The sequence below is a fragment of the Lethenteron reissneri genome, chromosome 36, assembly GCF_015708825.2.
Source record: "Lethenteron reissneri isolate LAM-NWPU_2019-01 chromosome 36, ASM1570882v1, whole genome shotgun sequence".
Classification (NCBI taxonomy): Eukaryota; Metazoa; Chordata; class Hyperoartia; order Petromyzontiformes; family Petromyzontidae; genus Lethenteron; species Lethenteron reissneri.
In genome coordinates, this window is record NC_083814.1 from 6,375,076 (window position 1) to 6,398,597 (window position 23,522).

General features: G+C 44.2%; 2 protein-coding genes across 4 annotated transcripts; one reads left to right on the forward strand and one right to left on the reverse strand.

Annotated features, from left to right (window-relative positions):
* Window position 1: 1 nt before the first annotated feature.
* Window positions 2-16,562, forward strand: WDR33 (WD repeat domain 33). Its single transcript, XM_061565990.1, is given in 17 exon segments — window positions 2-26; window positions 469-547; window positions 1,516-1,626; window positions 2,516-2,616; window positions 3,999-4,085; window positions 4,480-4,616; window positions 5,296-5,445; window positions 6,216-7,706; window positions 8,443-8,506; window positions 8,921-9,106; window positions 10,553-10,686; window positions 11,437-11,576; window positions 11,994-12,012; window positions 12,014-12,123; window positions 12,816-12,910; window positions 13,765-13,968; window positions 14,414-16,562. Coding segments are annotated over 17 exon segments (3,801 nt in total). The 3' UTR covers window positions 15,082-16,562.
* A 474-nt stretch (window positions 16,563-17,036) lies between these two features.
* Window positions 17,037-22,949, reverse strand: LOC133351051 (cytochrome b5 domain-containing protein 1). Of its 3 annotated transcripts, none has more exons than XM_061565940.1 (5): window positions 22,841-22,949; window positions 20,723-20,863; window positions 19,904-19,980; window positions 18,235-18,453; window positions 17,037-17,652 (listed from the first exon to the last, which is right to left on the reverse strand). In XM_061565940.1, the coding sequence occupies exons 2-5, from the start codon at window positions 20,838-20,840 to the stop codon at window positions 17,422-17,424; spliced, it is 645 nt and encodes a 214-aa protein (XP_061421924.1). In that variant the 5' UTR covers window positions 20,841-20,863; window positions 22,841-22,949; the 3' UTR covers window positions 17,037-17,421. The 3 variants fall into 3 exon arrangements, with proteins under 3 accessions (XP_061421924.1, XP_061421922.1, XP_061421923.1); XM_061565938.1 differs by having other exon boundaries at window positions 20,678-20,863; XM_061565939.1 differs by having other exon boundaries at window positions 20,678-20,863; window positions 22,758-22,857.
* Window positions 22,950-23,522: the final 573 nt, after the last annotated feature.

Sequence of the window (23,522 nt, forward strand, 5' to 3'; positions counted from 1 at the left end):
GATGGGCTGGGTCGGGTGTGGGAGGGGTGGGGCTAGGTGGGGAGGGGCTGGTCACCTCGTGGTGCCCTTATAAAACTCAACGTTTAACCTACTCACGCCGGCTTGTGCCCGCCCTCACAGTCGGGCATATTTGTGGAATACACCACGCCGCTGTTGACCCTGGCCATTGACCGAGCAACCCAACGTTCCTACCAGCTCCCTCCGCAGGAATGTGTTTTAAAAGAGATCAGCAGCAGCCTTCCTGTCCTGCCATCAACTGGCCATTGGGAGGCTAATACGCGTGGTGAACTCTGTGCTAGGCACTCATCTCGCCTCCAAAACTGTGGTATTTGATGCATGCGCCACTATGCCTGGAATGGGGTGAACTACTGTTACAAACAGTTCAGATGAATAGCTTCTGTCTACACAATATTTAAACACCAGCCTGATTGCAATGTTTGTGTATGTTTGGTTTTCTATTTTTTTTAGCCGTGGCTTGGCATCCAATACATGAGGGTTTCTTCACCAGTGGAGGATCAGATGGATCATTATTGTTCTGGCATGTCGGGTGAGTTCTGCGTGTTAACTTTTTTTATTGATTACTCAATGCCTCGGTGACATTGATAAGTGTCGCACTGGCAGCCCGTTTACAGTCAACTGCCTTTCTCTTTGGCGAACCTATCCACTTGTGGGAGTGTGATTCCTAGTACCACACAATCCTATTTGATGTTATCGAGCCATTTTTCCTTGGGCGTCCTCCAATACCTGTTCCACTGATGTTGCCACGTGAATATGTTGGGGAATCTCTACTCGTCCATCCTATCTATGTGCGCGAAGTAAGACAATTGTCTAATTTAGATTGTCTATGATGTCACTTTATATTCCTAGTTCCTTTTAATGTCAGTATTCATGTTTAGCCCATATTATTTCCAAGTATGGACGTTTCAAATATTCTTAGCTTCTGCTTGTCTACTTTTTCAGCTTCCAGGTTTCTGCTTTGTACAATAGGATTAATAAAACCAAGCTTTTATATATTTAACAGGGCTGAACTAAAATAAGTATATTCGTACGTATCATACTTATATCTATATTTGTGCACATATTGGTGACTGTCCTATTGGTGTGTGTTTGATTATGTATATATGTTGAACTTCTTTCGCACCATATGTACCCAACCAATATTAATCGGAGGTGCGGAATTGTGTGTGTGCGGAGCGGTTGTGTAACGGTTAGCCTACTGCACTACGAACCTGACGACTCGAGTTCAATTCCTGCTTATGGTCCACTCCCGTGACGATTGTCTGAATCGGTCCTGGGCCTCTCCTAGGTTGACTCGGCCTCAAAAACGAGTACTTGGTGCGATGTGTAAATATCGCCATTGGGGAGACAAAGGCGGCCAGCCGTGATGCTGGCCGGCTTTTCATAGGTGCTATTCTCTAACAACACTTGCCCCAACAGTCTGTTAAGGCTATACGAGTGATCTTTGTTTTTGTGTGTTTGTGTGGTGATACACACACACACACATCCATTTGGCAGGGTGGAGAAGGAAGTTGGTGGCACAGACGTGGCACATGAAGGCATGATCTGGAGCTTGGCCTGGCACCCGCTGGGACACATCCTCTGTTCGGGGTCCAATGACCACACCAGGTTCGTGTGTCCACTGGGCCTGGGAAGGCTGTATCCCGAAACTGATCCTTGCAGGGAAACGCTTCTGTGTATGTATGTTGAAGTTCTTTCGCGCCGTACGTAGCCAACCATCCTAATCGGAGGTGCAGGGGAAGGACAAAAAACTAAACACCAAATGGAGTTGTTAAGAAATTAGTTTTCAATCTTGATTTCAAAGTGTATAGCTCCAGTGGCTGCCGAATATCGGAAGTAAGAGCGTTCCAGACGGCCGCAGAAGCTCATCTGAAAACGTGCGATGCAGTGTGACCGTCTGTGTTCGATGGCCAGACAGAAGCTTGAATGGAGGAACATTCTTGAGAACAGGACTATTTACTCTGATATCTGTGGTGTGCATGTCCACAAATTATATACAGCAGTCACATCTTGATGCTGTTTAAATTGAAGTTCTCAATGTAAATAATTGTCTTAGGCTTCACGCAGTGGTCGATTGTACATTAATCATCATAATTGTTCTCATATTGGTAACGTGCCATTGTTGAGGTGTACTGCATACTTTTCTTAGTTTAAAGAGATAATTTTTAATTAACACAAATAAGAAATGTAATTTATCTGTGGGTAATTGAAAATTAATACTGTAGTGCCTTCTTGTATTTGTATGTCAATAACATTCCCTTTAAATGAAAATATGATAGGGGACGTTTTGGGCAATCATTCATAGCTTGTACACCATTAATGTGCCACGAAGAAGCGTCTTTGCCTGAAAGTCACCCATTTTTTTTATATCTTTTTTCTTTTCTTTTAATGCAGTATACTTGAGACACTGTTGAGTTTTTTTGTTATTTGCACAACTGCCAACGAAGTATCATCACTTAATTTGTTTTGTTTTCATTTTGTTTATTTGTGAGTGAAGTAAATTTTGGACGAGGAACAGGCCAGGAGACAAGATGAGAGACCGATACAACCTCAACCTCCTACCAGGAAACATGTCAGATGATATGATTGCAGAATACGGTATGTACCATGAGCCCATATGATTTTATGAATCACTGTACACATATTCTTGGTTCTTTCGGTAAAGTCACGTAGAAGGGAAATAATAAAAAATAAAACAATAAAATTCTCACGACGTTTAGATTACAACACAAGCAATCATCAGGTGTGAAAACCACAGCAAAAAAAAGCGCCACTTTTTAAAAATATTCTTGCTTTGGTTTTCACACCTGATGATGATTGCTTGTGTTGCAATCTAAACGTCGTGAGAATTTTATTGTTTTATTTGTATTATTTCCTTTCTACATGACTTTACCGAAAGAACCAAGAATATGAATCCCTGTAGTCACGAAAGCTTTAAATCGAAACTGTACACATAGTTGAAAAGTTGGTGGCCTCACATGGAAGTGCAATGCACCTGCTTTGTACTGGTAGGAACCTCTGGTTACACCAGTCCACAGGGGATTATTGTGTCCGTCCGTCGTGCAGGGAGGGGCTGGGTGGGGAGGGGAGGGTGGGGCTGGGAGGGTGGTGTGGGGAGGGTGGGGAGGGTGGGGAGGGGCTGGATGGGGGGTGGGAGGGGTGGGGGGTGGGAGGGGTGGGGCTGGGTGTGGAGGGGCTGGTCACCCCGTGGTGCCCTTATAAAACTCAACGTTTAACCTACTCACGCCGGCTTGTGCCCGCCCTCACAGTCGGGCATATTTGCGGAATACACCACGCCGCCGTTGATCCTGGCCATTGACCGAGCAACCCAACGTTCCTACCAGCTCCCTCCACTCATTTATAGGAGACGTCACTCGAGATTGCTTTCCCAAAAAGTAGTTCTTTAATTGTGGAAATGCGGAGTTACTCAGAGCCAAGTTTGGTTCACGTGTATTTTTTAGAGTTTTCCCGGTGATCCTGACTGTATTAAGTTTACACGCAGACAATACGATTTGAACATCAATAAAAAAAAATGTGAGTTGCTCAATTGATGATCCTAAATCATAGTATTGTACTGTTAACTAAACATTTTCCCATTATCTTGGTTCTTTCGGTAAAGTCACATAGAAAGGAAATAATAAAAATAAAATATAATAAAATAATTCTCACAACGTTTCGGCCACAACGCAAGCAGCCGTCCTCAGGTGAAGAACAGGTCTGTCGGAAAGACAGCGTCGTGAGAATTATTTTATTATGTTTTATTTTTATTATTTTATTATTTCCCTTCTACGTGACTTTACCGAAACAACCAAGAAGATGAATCCCTGCAGTCACGAAAGCTTTAAATCGAAATTTTTCCATTTGTTGTAGCGACGTGACTGTGTCAGGCCGTGGATTTTTCAATCCGCTCTTGTATATTTCACAATACAAAAGTGCGTGGAGGAGAGAGATGCGAGTATAATTTGCGTGTTTTTATACAGATGACAATGAGCCTCTCAGTGCTCCCAACATCCCAGGCATGGGCATCGCTGAGCAGCTCAAGCAAGTGCTGGAACAAGAGCAAAAAGGTACCTCCCTAGTTTTGTGACGTAATTTTATCTAATTGTTCATAAACTTGAAAAATGTTGTTTGTGCACAATAAACACATTTAAATAATTCGGCCAAAATAACCAGGCTGCTGCACTTTAAAATTGTTAAATGTTTCGGCTATAAATGCAACTGAAATATGTGTATTATTGAGTGAGGACAGTTACTATGCATTACATTGTAAGAATCAATAATGAAATACATATAGACGGAATACAAGTTATCATAGCTGCAGAATAATACAACTCTGTCGTTCAAACATTTCTTGAGTGCTCAAATGCAAACATTTAAAAACACGGTTGTGTACGGAGTTTGTTATCTCACTAAATGTATATTTCCCGTGGGGTATTAATGGTTTTCATTGACACCAAACAGAGAAAGTAGTGGAGGCTGAGCCGGAAGTGGCGATCCCAGGCTTGGACTGGGGTGTGGAGGAGCTCATTAAAGAACAGAAGAAACTCCCCACAAAGAAGATCCCTTACTCCAAACCCATCCCCGCGCAGTTCCAGCAGGTCAGCCAGCATCCACGCACCACCTCTTATTCGCTTAAATATACTTTTGCATATTACTTGTATAGATTGTACATAATCATGCATGAATCTTTAGCATTAGAATTAACTATTTATGAAGAGATGCATTACGATGTGGCAATTGATTGCTTATAATATGCTTGGTTCATTTTAACACTGTGGCTTCTTTTTTTGGCATCCTCTGGTCTCACACCGTTTGACACGAGGCTCAAAAGAAAGCTGTCTCTGGTGTGGACCAATCAGTTTCAAGGACAGTGTATCTATTATCCGAGTGTACTCTGGTTCTTTCGGTAAAGTCACGTAGTTAGAAATCAAATAAAACAAATCACGACGTTTCGGTCGCAACACAAGCGGTCATGTGTTTTTAGTTTGCATACTGACCACAAGTATTGTGGTTAATGCAGACATGATTCCTCGTAAAAAGGTTTCAGTTTTTTTGCCATAAAAAGGGGAAAACCCTCTTCTTATACTGTGGCTTCTATTCATATTTAAAGTATTTGTTTTGCTTTGATACCTGACCACCCTTATCGTTACTTTCCTTGTGCTTAAAGCAGAAATTACGATTTTAAATGAGAATATTGAGAGCAGTGAGTAACCTAAATAAAATGCCTTAAATTGGCTACGTATTCATGTTTTGTTATTACTGTTTTTGTATTTGCAGGCTTGGCAGCAGAACAAACTTCCTATGCTCCCTGTGGGTGGCAATGTGAAAGTTCAGCCTCCTGAAGATAAGAAAGACAAGATGAAGTCGCAGGCGGAGATTCGTCAAGAGCTGACGGCACTGCAATACACAAACCCCGCTCTATACGAGGTAGGTTTGACACGGGCTCTATTGCGTTACGATGTTTTCCCCGTGCAAGACTTAAGAGCTGTTGTGGTTTGAGAATTGAGCAATACAAGGTGAATTACTAAGTGTAATTGTCCATCTTCTTGGTTCTTTCGGTAAAGTCACGTAGAAGGGAAATAATAAAATAATAAAAAGAAAACATAATAAAATAATTTGTAATTTTATGATGTTTTAATTATTTTATTTTATTATTTCCCTTCTACGTGACTTTCCTGAAAGAACCAAGAAGATGATTCCCTGCAGTCACGAAAGCTTTAGATTGTAATTGTCCAATTTTTTATGAATTGCAATCACCATGTCATTGTAAATGTAATTTCAGTTAACATTGCTATTGTAATAGAAATTATATTCGACCCCAGGGTTGCTGCAAAGCATTGCCTTAATACTAGTTGGGTGGTGTAACGAATAATATGGTAATGTTTGTTACTCGGTGAGTACCACGTTGTAAGAATTGCCCAAAATAATGTTGTGCAAGGTGAGACATTGCACATGAAAAACATTAACTGTGGAATTCATTCTCAGGGAAAAGAACCGTGGGAACTTGAATAATGTTTGTGAATGAGCGGGTGACCAAAACATAATATTTACCAGCAAGTGCTGTAAGATCTATTGGGTTTTTTCTGGGAATTATGTTGAACCTACTGTTAAAATATAGTTTTTTCTCATGTCAAAGTTATTCATATGAATGTGTATTATTTAAAATTAATTTACCATTTCTGCCATTGGTTTTTCAGCAACTGAAGTCTGACCGTATTACTCAGAAACTCATGGAACAAGTTCAAAACCAACAGCAGAATCAAGGACTTGTCCAAATGCAGCCCCCGCTGGGCATGATGCAGAAAAATATGCACCCTCAAGGCTTTTCCCAGGGACCCATGCCTGGCCTACAGCAGCACTTCCCTCCCAACATGCCCCCAGGCATGATGTCTGGTGGGCCCATGGGCCAGTTCAGACCGCAAGGGCCTCCTGGGCTCAATATGCAGCAAGGTCCCGGCCTTGGACCGAACTGGCCTCACGGTATGCCCGGCCACATGGGTAATATGCAGGGACAAATGGGTCTGTCTGGACCACTTGGACCCGGTGGCCCGCAAGGTCCCCGTGGGCCTCAGCAAGGGCTTGGTGGTCCAGGAATGGGGCAGACGCCCCCATCGGGTGGCATGCAGGGTGGCGGGCCACCATCTTCACTGCACATGCAAGGGCAGCAACTGAGGCCTCAAGGAGGACCCCCAAATGGGCCACCGTCCCAAGGCGGCCCTTCAAACATGGCACCGTCCATCTCAATGCAGGGACCAATGCCCTCGCCTATGCCAGGCCGGGGACCCATGCAGGGGCAGGGCCAGGGCCCCATGCAGGGTCAGGGCCCCATGCAGGGCCAGGGCCCCATGCAGGGTCAGGGCCCCATGCAGGGCCAGGGCCCCATGCAGGGTCCCATGCAGGGCCAGGGACTCGGCTCCATGCAGGGTCAGGGCCCCATGCAGGGTCAGGGCCCTATGCAGGGTCAGGGCCCCATGCAGGGTCAGGGCCCCATGCAGGGTCAGGGCCCCATGCATGGCCCTGGCTCCATGCAGGGCCAGGGACCTATGCAGGGCCAGGGACCCATGCAGGGCCAGGGCCCCATGCAGGGTCAGGGCCCCATGCAGGGTCAGGGCCCCATGCAGGGTCAGGGACCTATGAAGGGCCAGGGCCCCATGCAGGGCCCCATGCAGGGCCAGGGCCAGGGACCCATGCAGGGCCCCGGCCCCATGCAGGGCCAGGGCCCCGGCCCTATGCAGGGCCAGGGCCCCATGAAAGGCCAGGGCCCCATGCAGAGTCAGGGACCAATACAGGTCCAAGGACCCATGCCGGGCTCCATGCAGGGACCACAGCAGGGCCCCCAGCATTTTGGACCCCAGTCCGGCGGATTTCAGGGACCGCCACTCTCACCACGCAGCTCTCTGCAAGCCGGGTCCTCGGAATTCATCGGAACTCCTCGTGAGGGTCCGCAGCAAAATGCCAGCGACGGACCCAGGGGGGGGCAGCTCTTTGAGCCGCCTGACGGCCAAGGAGGCCCAAATCAGGGGCCCAATTCATCGCCGTTCAGTGGTCACCAAGGCCCCAGTGGACCTGGGGGACTGTCGCCTGCGAGCCTGCAGCAGCACGGACCCCCGCAAGGACAGGGGCAGGCACATCAACGGGGACCCCCGCTGAGGCAGGGGCTCTTGGGAGATGCCCCTCCAGGGCACTCGGTGAGTTTGCACACATTTCTCGTGTTGTTATGCACCGATGCGTTCGGGTAGCACGGTGGGCAGGTGATGGGAGCGCAGCAAAGGATTCCTTTATACATTTGTGTGTGGAGCTGTGAGTGTTAACCTCCCCAGTATGTGTGAGTTTATCCAAGACATTCTGGGTTCCTTCTACATGTGAAAAAATGGAAATTACCAAAGATTCTAATGTGCGACCCTCCTGAAATTTAGTCTTGACATGAGCAGGATTTTCTTGATGTCGCTCGTTGATCATTGAAGATGCTGTCAAGTCTGTGGTAATGGGCTTATCTGGATATCCACGTTAATCGGTAAAAGATTAACTATATCCATGTCATTTGAAAGTGTTTATTTTCAATATTCAAGTCATTTTGTTCCAAAATTTTAAAAAGTTCTCAACAACTTACTGTTTGCCAGGAACAGTTTAAGACCTTATGTTACTAGGTACATCGAAATTAGGCTGCAATAAACCATCAGGATTTACACTCCACCACCAATGTCAATGCGACTACTACATCATTCTAAATCCATGACCAAATACTTGTCTTCATTCCCGTCAAGGGCTGTTTAAATCGCTTATATTTAGCACCGTTGTATCAAATATTGAATATTTCTGAATGTACTGTATATGATAGTATATGATGTAATGGTGATATTTAATTAATCTTCCTTTTTTCCCCCCACAATCACTGTCGGCTAAAACAACCAATGTCGCGAGTAGCAGGGATCATCAGGACCAGCGAGGATTCCGACCCCAAACAGGAGCACAGCAGGTTCAGTCCGAGGTGAGGGCACGCTTTCGTCCAGACGCAATCCGTCATCCACTCGCCAGGCAGCATTCTCACAGGTCAACGTGGCAGCCCGAGCCCGCTCGCCGCTCGTGCATTAAGTGTGACCGACCTAATGACGGTGAACAGCATTCTTAACTTACAAAGAACAATGTTAGCTTGGGAATGGCAGAGCAGGTTGGTCTCATCTGTGTCATCGCCATTTTAGTGTTGTCTACCCCTAACCAGGTCACACGGTTTTCTTTGGCACGCAAAGTACTTATGGAAAAACAATCGGCCACACTTCCCAATGAAGAACCCTCCTATAAAGGAGTCTTGAAACTCGGAGTGCCATTTATTGTCATTGTTATTCTTTGCTTTGCTTACACGTGGTTCTTAATTGTTTGCTATGTTCTTATTGTTGGTTGGCAGGTGAAGGCGGCAGACCTATGCTGCATCAGGAGGAATTTGGTGGGGATCCTGTGAAGGAAGAACCGCGAGATTTCCAGGCCCCCTTGGAACGCAGGGGATCCCTTGCTGATCAGGATGAGTTTGACAACCCCGAGTTTCGTGGGCCACCTGGCCCTGATGACCACGGCCGGCAAAGGCACTTTGAAGGTTGGAAGCCCCGTGAAATAACTGTTGTGTTCATTCGTAATAAAGGTTTTTGGGTTAGATTGCATTATTAATAAATGTGTCGCAACCCTCCACCACCCGACACGGCCAATCAGTAAAAAATGTGTCAGGTTGACAAAAGACAAATAGTTCACTACTTTAGCCCACCGGTGTGTTGAAGAGTGAATCCACAATATTTACAATTTTCGAGTACGACGTTTCAGGCGATTTGCCAGAATAGTGAAGCCCTCCACCTGCTCCCGGTCTTAAATAGAGCAGCAGAGTGACGTCATCATTTAACCCAATCAGGTGCAGAGATCAGAGGCGGGAGGGGGGGTATTGTAATTATATAAAAGATTAGTAATCAGTTAATTGTCTAGGGAGAGAGATTAAACATGTTAAAGAAGCACTACGACAGAATGGCTACAACAATGCTCAAATTAACAGAGCACAATGCCAAATCACGATTGCAAAGCAACACTGCTGAAAATGATCTGATTATTAAAATAATTAAAATACCATATCCCAGAAGTAATTGACAAAATAGCCCGTGTTTTGCGAAAGCAAAACATTAAAGTAAGATTTGGTACAATACACAAAATAAAAAAACGAGTATCTTGTACTAAAGACGAATTGCCTAAATTATCAACAGAAGTTGTATATCGGATTAATTGGGTATGTGGCAGATGCTATATTGGACAGACGGGATGTAACCGCTTAAGACTAAAAGAACACCAAAGAAATATTACATTTTCTCAAATACAACTGTCCGCAGTGGCATAACATGCTTGCCAACAAGGCCACGCAATTGATTTTTATAACGTTGAAGTGTTGTGTAAAACTAATTATTACTGACCAAGACTAATTAGAGAATCCATTTAAATTGAGAGCAATACAAATAACTTTAATCGCTCTGACAGCTACAGGCTTAGTGCGGCCTGGAAGCGTATTATTAAATAATACATTTTACAATTACAATTTCTTATAGGGGAAACACATACTAATTAACTGATTACTAACGCAGTACATAATTACAATACCCCCCCTCCCGTGTCTTCTGCTTTGTGTAAAGAATCTTGTGTTCTCAGATGAAGCTTTTGATATTAAAGTGTTGTCCTGTTCTAACGAGCAATGGGGGTCATACTGATAATCCATTGGTGCCCTTGAGCAAGTGATGGAAATTATATATTTCTGTGGTCAGGGCCATTCTATAGATAGCAAAACCTACTTGATGTCCTGCGAAGTGGTCCTTAGACCAAAAATGCAAATACATTCTTCAAGTTAAAATTGCATAGCTGGGTGTACACTTACCACTGAGGGGTAGCAGATTGTATAATCTTGCTTATTCGAATCCTATCATGATCAGCATATGCCTTGTGCTGAGATGAGGGTTGTCACTTTGATGTAATGTTTGCGTAATTCTGGTTGTTGGTTTGTTCTGTCACTTAGAATACGGCATGGAGTTTGGACCAGGAAAACGAGAATTCGAGGGAAGAAGGGATGAGGGCTGGAATCGTGGCCCGACGGAGGAAAACTGGCAGCAACGGCCTGGCAATTCGGATGAGCCCTGGAGGAGGCCACCGGTCAGAAATATGCATCATCTTCATCACCATATTGAGCATAATACCAAACAATTGTATACATTAATTTAATTCAAGAGCTCAAAAGTATCTGCATGCTCAAACCGTCATGGAGTGATAGCCATTTCCATTGCTGGCCCTGAGCCGTAGGTGAAAATACCACATCCCTATGGTCGAGGCCAAACCGCTTATCACCAAGTAATGAACTGAGTCTATTTATGTGCAACAAAAGTGACTTGCGCACAAATACTTACACGTCGACGCCTACGTGCACCTCGTGCCCTCTTTTAGCCCCGCCCCCCCCCTCCCGATACGTTCCATTCATTGGCTACCACATTCTGATAAGCTCCCCCCCCTCTCCTCTCCCTTAACTTGTATTTAAGAGCTTGCATCTTGAATCCCTGCCTCACTTGATGCAGCAAATCTGGCTGTGACGGTCCCACCTGATGACAGAGACTTGTGTTGCCTCCGAAACGTCGTGATTTTTATTTTATTTTTATTAATTTTTATTTCATTTTTTACCTACGTGACTTTACCGAAAGAACTAAGAGTATGAATCCTTGCAGTCACGAAAGCTTCAAATCTAGAATGAGTCTATATACAAACGTTATTTCACCCAACAAAATTACAAACGCGAGTCAGTTCAAAGTGGAATTTTCAGGAGTAGCCGTCAATTGTGAATGAACAGAATCCTGTACTTGAAGTAACCGAGCACTTATCGTAACACTAATCCTCTTTCCGTTACCTCGTTAGCCTGGTGATGAGTTTGCACCATTCGAGGATGGCAACAGGAGGAGAAGGGACGGGGCTCGTGGTGGCATGCTCGACCGACGGCGCCCTTCAGCCGACAGGGACCTGGACGACGGCCGCTTTGGCAGGCGGAGAGAAGACAGGCAAGTTGCCTGCGGTGGAACAGTGGCGCTTGGAGCTAGCAGGAGATCACCTGCCGCTGATGTTAGCGTGGCTGGGTATCGAACTCGGGTTGCTAGGTTCCGTAGTGCAGTACGCTTCTCACCACTTCACCGCTCTACCCCCGGTTGATCGTGTATAATGTGAATATTTCAATAACATTAAAGTAATGTTTTAAATATTCAATTATTTCAAAAGGTACGATGGGGGTAAAGCCATAAAGAATTAAGCTAATGCATGTCTGACCAAGAATCCAATTGAGGAATTTAAATTATAGTGAAAAATGGTCACTTCCACAAGTAAAAAAAAATACTGGAGTACTTGATCTAATGTTGCCCCGTCCGTCATTCACACACATTCCTCAGTCATTGACTGTTAACCACTGTACTTTGTGGTCACAGGTTTGACCCTAAGTTCCCTGGGCGATGGGTACCCGCAGCAGTTTGAGGGCGATCGCCCTAGAGATTTCGAACCCCGGGTCCGACGAGGCCGGGACGGAGAGCCCCTCCCGATGGATCAGTTTGACAATGGGTGAGCAGCAGCGCCTGAAGACGACCTCAGGCCCAAACTGACAGCGAGTCACAGTCAGTTGAAACTTAAGCGACTTTGGCTGACCTAGGTTTGTTGTCGGTAGGCATGTTAAAGGTTAACCTCCCCCACCACCACCCCCCAACCCCTTTTGAATTGATTAATTGTCATGATTTTGGGGTCAAGATTACATTTGTCTTGGAAATAAACTACATCACACAACATCGCACTCTCAAGAAAGCAGGCTTTTTCAGAGTAGGATGATTAGGGTAATGGATGTTACTTGAACTTAACAATTTCTAAACTTCATATTTATTATTTCAAACAAGATCCTCGGATAATTTTGGTGAATGTAAATTGCACTGTGGGAATTTTAATCACAATGATATTTTTATACCTTAGATAACATGTTTAATGTGTATAAATAGTGCCCATAAATGATTTCCAGGTTTACAATCCAATGTATTAATTAATGGGATTCAGTCATCTCTGGATGAAACAGATAAATCCATTTACCATCAATAGTGATATCAATACTTATGGGTAGCTTTTAATGTAAAGAAAAGCATGGAAGAACTTTATCTAATTTAGTGCAACATGTGCATTATCAAGACAGTTGCTGTAATTACCAATAAAGACACTCGGAATGTGAGCATTGTACATGAGTGAGTCATGTAATTGTCATTTGTCAAAAGCTTCCGGCGCGGAGGACGGGACAGAGATGATGATTTTCCGCGTCAGTATGAGGATGACCAGCGAGGACTTGGGCACGGTCGCCTGCTGCCCAGAGGTGATGCCTCCCCCACCATTCCCAACTCTGTCCACCACTTAATCTGCAGGACTTGAGACACCACTGTTATGATGGTCACATAAGGTGGGAACACACTGGTCTCTTTATGGTAGGCATGTAATAATTCGCCCCCAATCTCAGCATTTAAATATTCCATTTATTGTTACGAATCCCTATTCCTGTTTGATTTACGCATTTAGATTATTTGGCTGCTATAAATTTACACGTCGTAAGCCACTTTGTTGAGCTACCATTTGTGGGCAGGTCGCTTCTCAAATAGAATCTAATAGCTCAGTGGGCCTTACCTTTTATTTCTTTATTTTTAGTCATTTGCTTACTTTTCCTGCACTTGCACTCCTTTCGTTCTTTTGTATTGTTTCTTGTTATAACTTTCTGACCCGCCTTCTATTGGATATCTGTGAAAAGGAGCTCATTAGCTCATGAGATTTCTCCAGGATAAATAAAGATTCTGGATTGTCATGGGGAGATTACTTCATCATCATTCACCTGGATGGTCAGTGTGGATATTATGGGACATTGCATGAAAAGTTACGTTTTTTTCATCATTTATAATAACAAGTCACCTCGACAATTACAAAGCTATGACCCGATCCACTTGTTGCCAGATGTTCATTTCCTTAGTTTTTTTGGCAAACTCCTTTCATCAACAATGGAGCAAGTAGCCACGGTGAAGTGCTTTGTGCATTTCTTCATCGTGCAATTCTGTTTTTCAATGCAGCGGTTTAATAATGAGAGCAAATTTTTTTTCCTTCATATTTTGGCGACGCGTTAACTCACGTGCCATTTAAACTGCGTTACCACATTCGAGCTTTTGTTTTTCCTGCGCGTGACAGGCGAGGAGCGGCGAGGCGATTATCCCGCACCCCCCGACAGCCCCTCGGGCGTCTCTCGCGAACGGCTGCCCTCGCTGCTCGCGATGGACACGGCATCTCTGCCGCTGCGCAAGCGACCTTGGCACGAGGGACCCGGAGGGCTCCCAGGGGAGCGGAGGGATGGAGAATCTGGCCTATCGCCCCTGGACGACCGCCCACTCAGAGGTACTCGCTCTAAGGGAGATGCAGCCAGACAAAATAAAACATTGTCGTTATATGATAGGCGTCCACAGCAGTCCGGAAAGTTAAGTTTGCTCGTGTAAATACTGACAATCTTGTTCCCTGCCCCGTGTTGTTATACGACAAGAAAATTATAGTAAATTATAGCTCATTGTCAATCCACTGGTGGATGAAGGCCTAACCATGCTGTCACTGATTTTACTAAAATTAGATGCATGGTGTTGCCTGGTCGAAAATATTTGCCGCTAGTACTGAGTTAGTGTGGCTAAGATGCTTGCAATGATGGGATAAATGTTTGCCGCACATTTTTAAGTAGTAAGTCTCACATGACCGTTGGCCATGTAACATGAAGTTGGCGGACTATTATCAGTTCCGCCACCACCTGCCAGAGACAAACACAGAGGAGGGAAATATGCTGCGCTTCTTGCAGGCGGTGGCGGTCCCGGGCGCATGGATGCCCGCGACGACCCGTACCGCGGTGAGGACGAGGGCCCCCCTTCCTTCATGGGCCCCCTCAACAGCGGGGTCGGCGGCATGGCGTCACTCCAGAGGACCCCCATGCAGAGAGGAGGAGGCAACGCGGACTGGGCGCACAGGCGTGGAGGAGCCCTCCGGGGGGCCGGCCGAGAGGGGATGACAAGGGGCGGCAGAGAGGGCATGCCGAGGGAGGGAATGCCGAGGGAGGGAATGCCCAGGGAGGGAATGCCCAGGGAGGGAATGCCCAGGGAGGGCATGCCCAGGGAGGGCATGCCCAGGGAGGGCATGCCCAGGGAGGGCATGCCCAGGGAGGGAATGCCCAGGGAGGGAATGCCCAGGGAGGGAATGCCCAGGGAGGGAATGCCCAGGGAGGGAATGCCCAGGGAGGGCATGCCGAGGGGTGGCGGCGGGCGAGATGGCATGCCCAGGGGAGGCGGCCGAGACATTGGGCCCCGAGGGGGCGGCCGAGACGGTGGCCCAAGAGGGGGCGGCGTTGGCCGGGATGGCGGTGGTCCGAGAGGGGGCGGTCGAGACTGCATGGCGAGGGGCGGTGGACGAGATAGTGGTCCAAGGGGCGGTGCCCGAGATGGAGTTCCTGGGCGGGGAGGAAGGGGCCGCTGATGGACAGAAGTCGGAGGACGCCCGTTTCTGTTGATATATTTTTTTTGCTTTTCCAAAAACTTTTGCTGTGTCCCTCGGGATATTGCTGAGTTACTGGCTGAGCCAGCAAGATTATTTATGCTCAAAAAGTTCATCCGTCACTTCTGCAAAACATGGGAGGCATGTGCAGGTGTGTGCATGCTTGCACACATTCGTATTGGTGGTGAGCTGCGTTTGCGATGGATAATACTCGTTTTCTACGATTCAGCCATCGATAGTTAAACACAATAATTGCATTGATTGGATATTTGCGATGGTTTTGGGGCAGGGAAAATAAATTTTTACGAGTGATACCAGCATCAAGAAACTTTTATTTTAAATGTAGATAATCTGCTTTCAATTTTTTTTTTGCAATTAAAGCATATACTAGTGGAAGAAAGAGTGCTGAGATGTTTCAGTTTGCGTTTTTTTATTTTGTTAACCAGGCCTGTAATTGAAGACTTGAGCAAAATAAAGTTATTGACCAATAGCATATTGCCTACATGCTACACATGAACACAAGTAACTATCTAAAAGTGTTCATCTTAGCATGATGCAATCCTCTGGTGTCAAATATTGCAATCCCATTGTTTGAAAACGTAAATCAGCAAGTCTGGTCCCAAATCTGGTCGAACATTGTGTAGAATTATAGTTATCCAAAAGAAAGAAACCCATGCAAGTCTACACAAGTATTATCTGTACCCATTTCCCGGCACCCCTATCTCTGTTCACATGACAACTGGATAGATAGGTTTCATCTCCTGTTTATGTGTTCGTATTTTGCTAGCTTCAACTAAAAGGACCAAACTGGGCTTGTGGTGTTTCCAAACAATGTTGAGTGAGTGAACGAGGGCAATCTGGGAAGCCTACCTACCGTTCGCTGTTCTCGGAATGAATGTGTCTGCTGCATTTAGCAGAGTACTGTTTAGCCGAATACTTCGTGACGTAATACTAGCTCCATTAAAACATAAGTAAATAATTCAATAAGTTCAGAAAATAAAACGTTTTTTTTTAGTTTATTGTTTTTTTGTCAAAATTTCATGGGGCTATGGCACCGGACTTGTTGAATTACACCACTGTGGGGAAAATGTGTGTATTAAATCGACAGGCTTTGTCTCAATTAAAATGTCTGTTTATGAAGCCGTACTTATTAAACAGCTGGTTGGTAAATGTCATAATTTTTCTGTTTGCCTTTCTACTCTGAAATGCTACAGTGCTTGTATTCACACAAGCTGTGAACCTTTGTATTTTTGTCTACAATTATGTCTCTTGATGTTTTGTTAAATTACTACTGATAGCCTCTTGCTGTATTTTTTGTGGTAGTCTGCGTGTATAAAGCTTGCACACATGGTGTCTTTAGTATCATGAGAGAAATATTTTGCTATGTAAAGTTATGCATCTCTCACCGTGATGCACAGTTGTCCTGAATAATAATGAGATAATAAACAGAGATGCACATTTTACTTGTTGTAAAATTTTTCTCTCAAAATTAATTCAATGCCGTACATTTTTGTATGGTTATGACTTCTCGTTATGCTGTGACCCGCACATCGAATAGTTCAGCTGTTGAGCAAGTGGTCTCGTGACTGGCCTACGAAAAAGTCACCCTAAATGTGTTTAGTCTTCGTATCTTAGAAGGGTAAGCATTGTTGAGTCTAGTTAGTATTGACCACCCGAGTTTGCTAGATGTTGTAGGTGCGGGGGCTGTGAGATGGTCAGGGAATGGAAGTACTCTCCCCTCCACATGCACAAACACCCATGAATGGTATTGGCCAAACTTATAAATACACTGCATAGTGCAGACTGACAGACACTAGACTAAGTGAAACTTTTCTGATAAATTATTTGCATTTTATGACTTCGGGGACATTTTAGTAGACTGAAAATGTATTGTCAATCAGTTTAGAAATAATGCTCAGTCATTCCAGGTCACATCATAAGTCTCATCTTTTTATTTTATTCGGTTATACTGCCTTACAAGCAATTACAAAGGAGAACATGGGGCCTCCGGTTTTAAACTTGCTTTTCAGGAGTAACGTAAGAGTAAAGAACATCTTATCCTGCCTACAACCTTAATTTTATTTTGCACTAATTTAGGCCAAATGGGTAGCTGGTTGCTCAATGTCATTTTACTGGTTGTCATACAAGTTGATTTGCAACACAATCACTTTCATTCACAAAGCCCGAAAAGATTCAGCAAAACTTCCAACCACCGCTGCTGTCGACGTTGACCCAATGTGACCCTCCAACACCTGGTGATCTTACATATATTGCCCAGCCGCTCGGGAATCCGTCGTTTAAAACCACCGCGAAATGCACGAATCACGCCTCGGTGAGATCGTCGTTGTAGTAGAGGTGCAGCGTCTGGCGGTAGTCGTCTGGCTCGAGACGCAGCCGCAGGAATTCCTCGTCCTCGTCGGGAACGCCGTTCTCGTCCAGAGTCAGCCCCATGTCGAGCTCGCGCTCGGCGTGCTTCCACGTGTAGCTGCCCGCGTGCGCGTTGTACTTGAGGTAGCGCTGCAGGATCTCGGACATGATCTCCTCTGTGCACACCTGGCGACGCGAGCGGTGCTGGGCTTAAGAGGTGTGGTACAAGGGGGTAGTAGGTGTGCAATCGTGCATCGCTTCGGCGAGTGACCCTGTGTAGTTGGCCACAGTGCTTCATTTCAGCTTGGTTTGACGTGGGAAATATTTCTGCACCTGGCACACCACACCCAGTATACTTCTCACTGTGGCTGTGATTACTGTTAACGTGTCTAATTTAAAGATACCTGGAAAATGGTGAGAAATTAAGCCATACTCTTTGGTTTTTTTGGTGACGTCACGTAGTTAAAAAATAAAATAAAAATGTTTTACCTACGTAACTTCACCGACAAAAACAAAGAGTGAATCCTTGCAGTCACGAAAACTTCAAATCTAAAATTAAGCCATGTTTGCACTCACAAATACATGCATCGTTTGAGGGTACATTTATGATTCGTACGATGTTAATGTTACATTTAGGCTAATGGACAAAACTAAAATTAGACGGATAAAACGAGACAATCGTTAAATCTTGAATCAAACCATACGGGCTTGGACACAATAAAACCTTCAAGATGGTGATGCCGAGAGAGAGGAAAGCAGGGCTGTTACCTCGATGATGTGTTCCTGGGAGGTGAGCGTGTTGATCACGCGGATGAAGCGCGTCTTCTTTGACAGCAGCCCCACCTGGTACGAGGTGTCTCTCCACCACGGACGCCCAAAGTCATTGGCCCAGTCCGTGCTTGGGTACGGCGGCGGCACGTGCAAGAAGCGTCCTTGCGGTGTGTGGAATGTCACCGTGTTCGTCACGGGGTCCACGTGGGTTCGGATCTCCACGCCAAACACCAACAAACAATAAGCGCATTGCAATGACTTGTCATCAATTGCGGGAAATGTAAACGCATTGGCGTGTTGGTTTATTATATTTTCCAGTGTGTACAATGTTACCGGTTCTCCTGGAACTTTGTGTGATTCTAAGCCATACCGTGTCAACCCACACGGTTTACCCCTTATTCTTGGACAGGGAAGTTGCGTTTTCAGGTCCATACGGCGTGCAGCCGTTTCAATACGGGCAAAAAAGTGTCTATTTGTGTGTTTCTCCCTTGCGATAGGACTTTGTAGGATGAACTTTAAGATTTATAAGAGCAGGGGTGACCAATAAGATCTAAATAGGTCTATAATAAGGTAGCCACTCAAAAGGGGTTGACAGGTATGCTAAGTTCATGCGTGCTACTGCCTCATGTGTGATGATCTGTTTAGTTGTGCCTGTTAATTCCCTTGGCAATTTAGCAGGACTTGTTTCATAATAATTGTGTGAGTGCATCGTCATCATGATGATGCGTACCATGGTTCTGCATGGGCCCTGGGGAAATGAATATCATGGGGTCTCCCATCCAATTTCCGTCGCCCCCTTTGTAGCCCGATGCTTGGGATACACTGAACCTTGGGCCAGGTGTGATTACACCACCTGCAAAACTCCACAGCTATGCCACTAGTATAAAATAGATTGTTGTTTTGACACAGAATAAAACGAAAAACTAAACGTTTTATTTTACCAGGTAAGGCCCACTGAGCTACATAGCTTTTTTCAGAAGCGACCTGGCCACAAATAATAGCGCAACGAAGTGGCCCTTTCATGTGGAAATTAATATCAGCCAAAAACTCTAAGCGGATGTTTCTAAATGTGGAGGGAAAACCCGGAGGACCCGGAGAAAAATTCACACGACCTGCATACCAGGCGAGGCAGATAATTAACATCTCGTCACCGTGGCGAGATGTTTGTTATCTGCCTAAATTCTAATAGCATTGTGTGGAGAAGCAATGTTAATGTTTCCTCTTGATGTTTCGATTCCCCTACTTGTGTTTAAGGCTTTAAATGAGCTTACTCCACCTTAAATCCAGGAGTTGATTCAACCATACATCCCACCGAGATCTCTGAGATCTTACTGATCGTCCCCTTGTATAGCACCCAAGCTTTTGAATTCTCTGCCCTCAGAGGTTAGGACCTTTAAGTCCCGGTGGAAGACCTCACCACCTGTATAAAACTGCCTCTCTCAAGTTTTCCATATTATCCCTTTAGTCCTTCTCTTGCCGGATACTTCTCACTTATTTTTCTAATTTATATGCATGTTGCTCTTGATATCCATTGTTTAAGGGCGCCTTATGAATACATTAGTATCATGACTACATGAGAGCTGTGTTCTTAAAGTGTGACATATGGTACCTGAGCGAGGTGAAGTGTCGGTCACTTATAGTGTATGCGCTAGAAATAGCAACTCACATCTTTAGTTTTCAGGTCAAACCAATGAGAAATGTCCTGGCCAGCCGCCTCGATAATGGGCTTCATAAGCATGTCTCCTGTGGGATAATTAAAAGTCCACAATTATAAAGAAACATATGCACGACAATTACTGGACATACAGGCCAATTAATTTACAAACTGAACATTTAAACTGTAGTTACAGTGGGCTGTGCAGTATTTCATATATATTTCGAATGCTTTCTGAACATGTGATTGTATATTGTGAAGGCAATGACTTGATATCTTACAGGGAGCGTTATATGATTTAATGTGTGTTGACAATGGTGAGGGACATGTAGAGGTTTTGAAATAATTCGTTTTCTCTATAAATTCACCCTCTATTATAGTGGGCTATCTGCCATGGCCCTTCTTCATAGCACAACAAGAAACAAAAAACCTCAACAGTTTAAGAAAAAGTCTTACATCCCCAACGCAAGTGAAAAGGGGCCATTGCCCGAAACGTCGCTTATTTTTCGATTTAAAGCTTTCGTGACTGCAGGGACTCATCTTCTTGGTTATTTCGGTAAAGTCACGTAGAAGGGAAGTAATGAAAGAATAAAAATAAAACATAATAAAATAATATAATAATATATGTTTTATTTTATTATTTTATTACTTCCCTTCTACGTGACTTTACCGAAAGAACCAAGAAGATGAGTCGCTTATTTTATTTATTTCCCTTTCCTCGAGCTTCGAATAAGTGTGCAAGCTACGTACGGCGCGAAAGAAGTTCAACGTGCAGTACATTCATACCGGCCGAAGAGATGAGTGCGACGTGCTGGTGTGTACGTGCATCACCCTTGTACTGGTCGCACAGCGGCGTGAGGTCGTAGACGGCGCCCAGGAAGGAGACCCACGTGTCCTCGGGCACGTTGTGCAGAGACACCTCCCGGGGGGACAGGTACCTGGGCCGCATCGCTGCACGCGCCAAGGACGAATCTGACCCCCCAACAAAGACAAAGACCCCCCCAGGTAGCCTTAGCAGACTGAAGGGGCAAGTGCTGTTAGCGAGCACCTATGAAGGCAGGTACGGCACACGAGGGGGTGGGTGGCCAACACCACGCCCGGTCGGCTTTGTGTCCCCGAGTGAGGATGTTTACACGTCGCACCGGGTACTCATTTGAGGCTGAGTCGGCCTAGGGGAGGCCCAGGACCGGGTCATGATAATCGTCTCTGGTGTTGTCCGTGAGTGGGAATCGAGCTGGGGGTGGGGTAGTCGCCAATGCGCTCCCCACGGCAGATCCACACACAATGACATCATCGTGCCCCTTACAGAGAAAACTTGGCAAGGTACCTCCTCAACAAATTGTATATAAATCTTAATGTTCAATCTTGATTTGAAGCTTTCGTGACTGCAGGAATCCATCTTAAGATTGTGTTTACCCCCACCGAAAGAACCAAAGAGTATAAATATTAAGGTTGTTTCTACCCCCACCGGTTAAGTAAGCAAAGGACAAACATAAACGAAAGAAAGAATTACCAGAGAAAAATACCTGTGTAACAAATACAAGAATATAAAGGACGCCAAAAGGCGCACAACTCAAAGACAATGCACCATCAGAGTATGAGAGCTCGGGGTAAGCATTTACACCATTGGAACCTCCTTTGCCAGTAGCAAAATATGATAATTGATTTTTTACCCTTTTATCTGGCAACAAAACTGACACCTTTTTTAACAAGGAGTCATGTTTGCATTGACCACAATACCTGCGGTCGGAATGCAAACAAAAAACACAACTCTGATAATGTATGCACTGTCCTTGAAATTGATTGGTCCACACCCGAGACAGCTTTCCTTAGAGCCTAGTCTCACATGGGTTGGACCAGATGACGCCAAAAGGCGCACAACTCAAAGACAATGCACCCTCGGAGTATGAGAGCTCACCCCAGACTTCACTTAAAGCTTTCGTCACTGCAGGAATTCATATTCTTTGGGTCTTTCGGTAAAATCACTTAGATAGGTTCAAAGAAAATAACAAAAAACTACGGCCTTTCGATCGCAACACAAGCGATCGTCATCAGGAGGAAAGATGATGACGTTCGCTTGTGTTGTGATCGAAACGTCGTAGTTTTTAGTCATTTTTTGTTGTTATTTTATTTGAACTTATCTACGTGACTTTACCGAAAGACACAAATAATATTCACATCAGAACTTTGTGGTCACAGGTGCGAAAGCTGCCACCACCGAAAAAACTTTTAACCTTAGGGGCGAGTTCTAAAACTTACCAATAGCCTGTCGAATTCTGGACTAAGCTATAACCCCAATCCGTAACAACCCCGGGCACGATTCAAAGAGCATTTAAACAAAACCCCACAGCAGTCTAATCCTAAACCCTAACTCCCAAGTCCAACTCAAAGTGTCTCCGCTCGGAGGCTATTAAACCCGACTCGTTTCAGGTTTTAGTTTAATTTATTAGGTAAAGCCCTGTGAGCCATTCGGCTCTTGAATCTGGTGCAACCGCAACAAACTAAAACAAAAAAATGAACAAGAAAACATCTTAAAGTGACTATGTGCAAACAGAAAATCTAAGAAAAGACAGCAAAATATTGCAGAAAAAGCACAAATCCCAGTGGGATGCAAGTCAAACAACAACAAGACAACTTAGATTAAGGCCATCAGTCTAACTCCGTACTACAATAAACAAACGTGGCCAAACCAAAAAACTTTTCGAAAATCACCAAAATAAAGCCACGAAAGCAATGACACAGTGATCATAGGAACTATGACCTAATTTTCACAACAAACGACATGGTCCACTCATACGGAGGAAGAAGCCCGTGAACGCAGCAGCAGAAGCAGCAGAAATAGCGCCTATTAAAATGAGGTAGTCACCGATAATAATGATCGACGAAAGCCCGAGAGAAAATGATTATTTTTTATTTATTTGCATTCACGAAATCTTTAAATCGAACTACCTGGAGGTTGGTTGTCGGCAGCGGCGTTTCTTCGTCGCCACGGCAACGACCCCGCGGGGGGTGGGGGGCGGGGCCAGGCGAGTAGTAGATGCGGTCACAACGTTCACCTCGGTAAAGTCACGTAGAAGGGAAATAATAAAATAATAAAAATATGAAACTATATATTTTTTATTGTTTTAATAATAAAAAGAATAATACTAATTTATTGTTTTAACAATAACATTTTTTATTGTTTTATATATATATTTTTATATTTTTTTATTTCCCTTCTACGTGACTTTTCCGAAAGAACCAAGAATACAACGTTCACCTCATATTCTTGGTTCTTTCGGTAAAGTCACGTAGAAGGGAAATAATAAAATAATAAAAATATGAAACTATATATTTTTTATTGTTTTAATAATAATAATATTAATTTATTGTTTTAACAATAAAATTTTTATTGTTTTATATATATATTTTTATATTTTTTTATTTCCCTTCTACGTGACTTTACCGAAAGAACCAAGAATACAACGTTCACCTCATATTCTTGGTTCTTTCAGTAAAGTCACGTAGAAGGGAAATAAAATAATAAAAATATACAACTATATATTTTTTTATTGTTTTAATAATAAAAAGAATAATACAAATTTATTGTTTTAACAATAACATTTGTATTGTTTTATATATTTTTTATTTT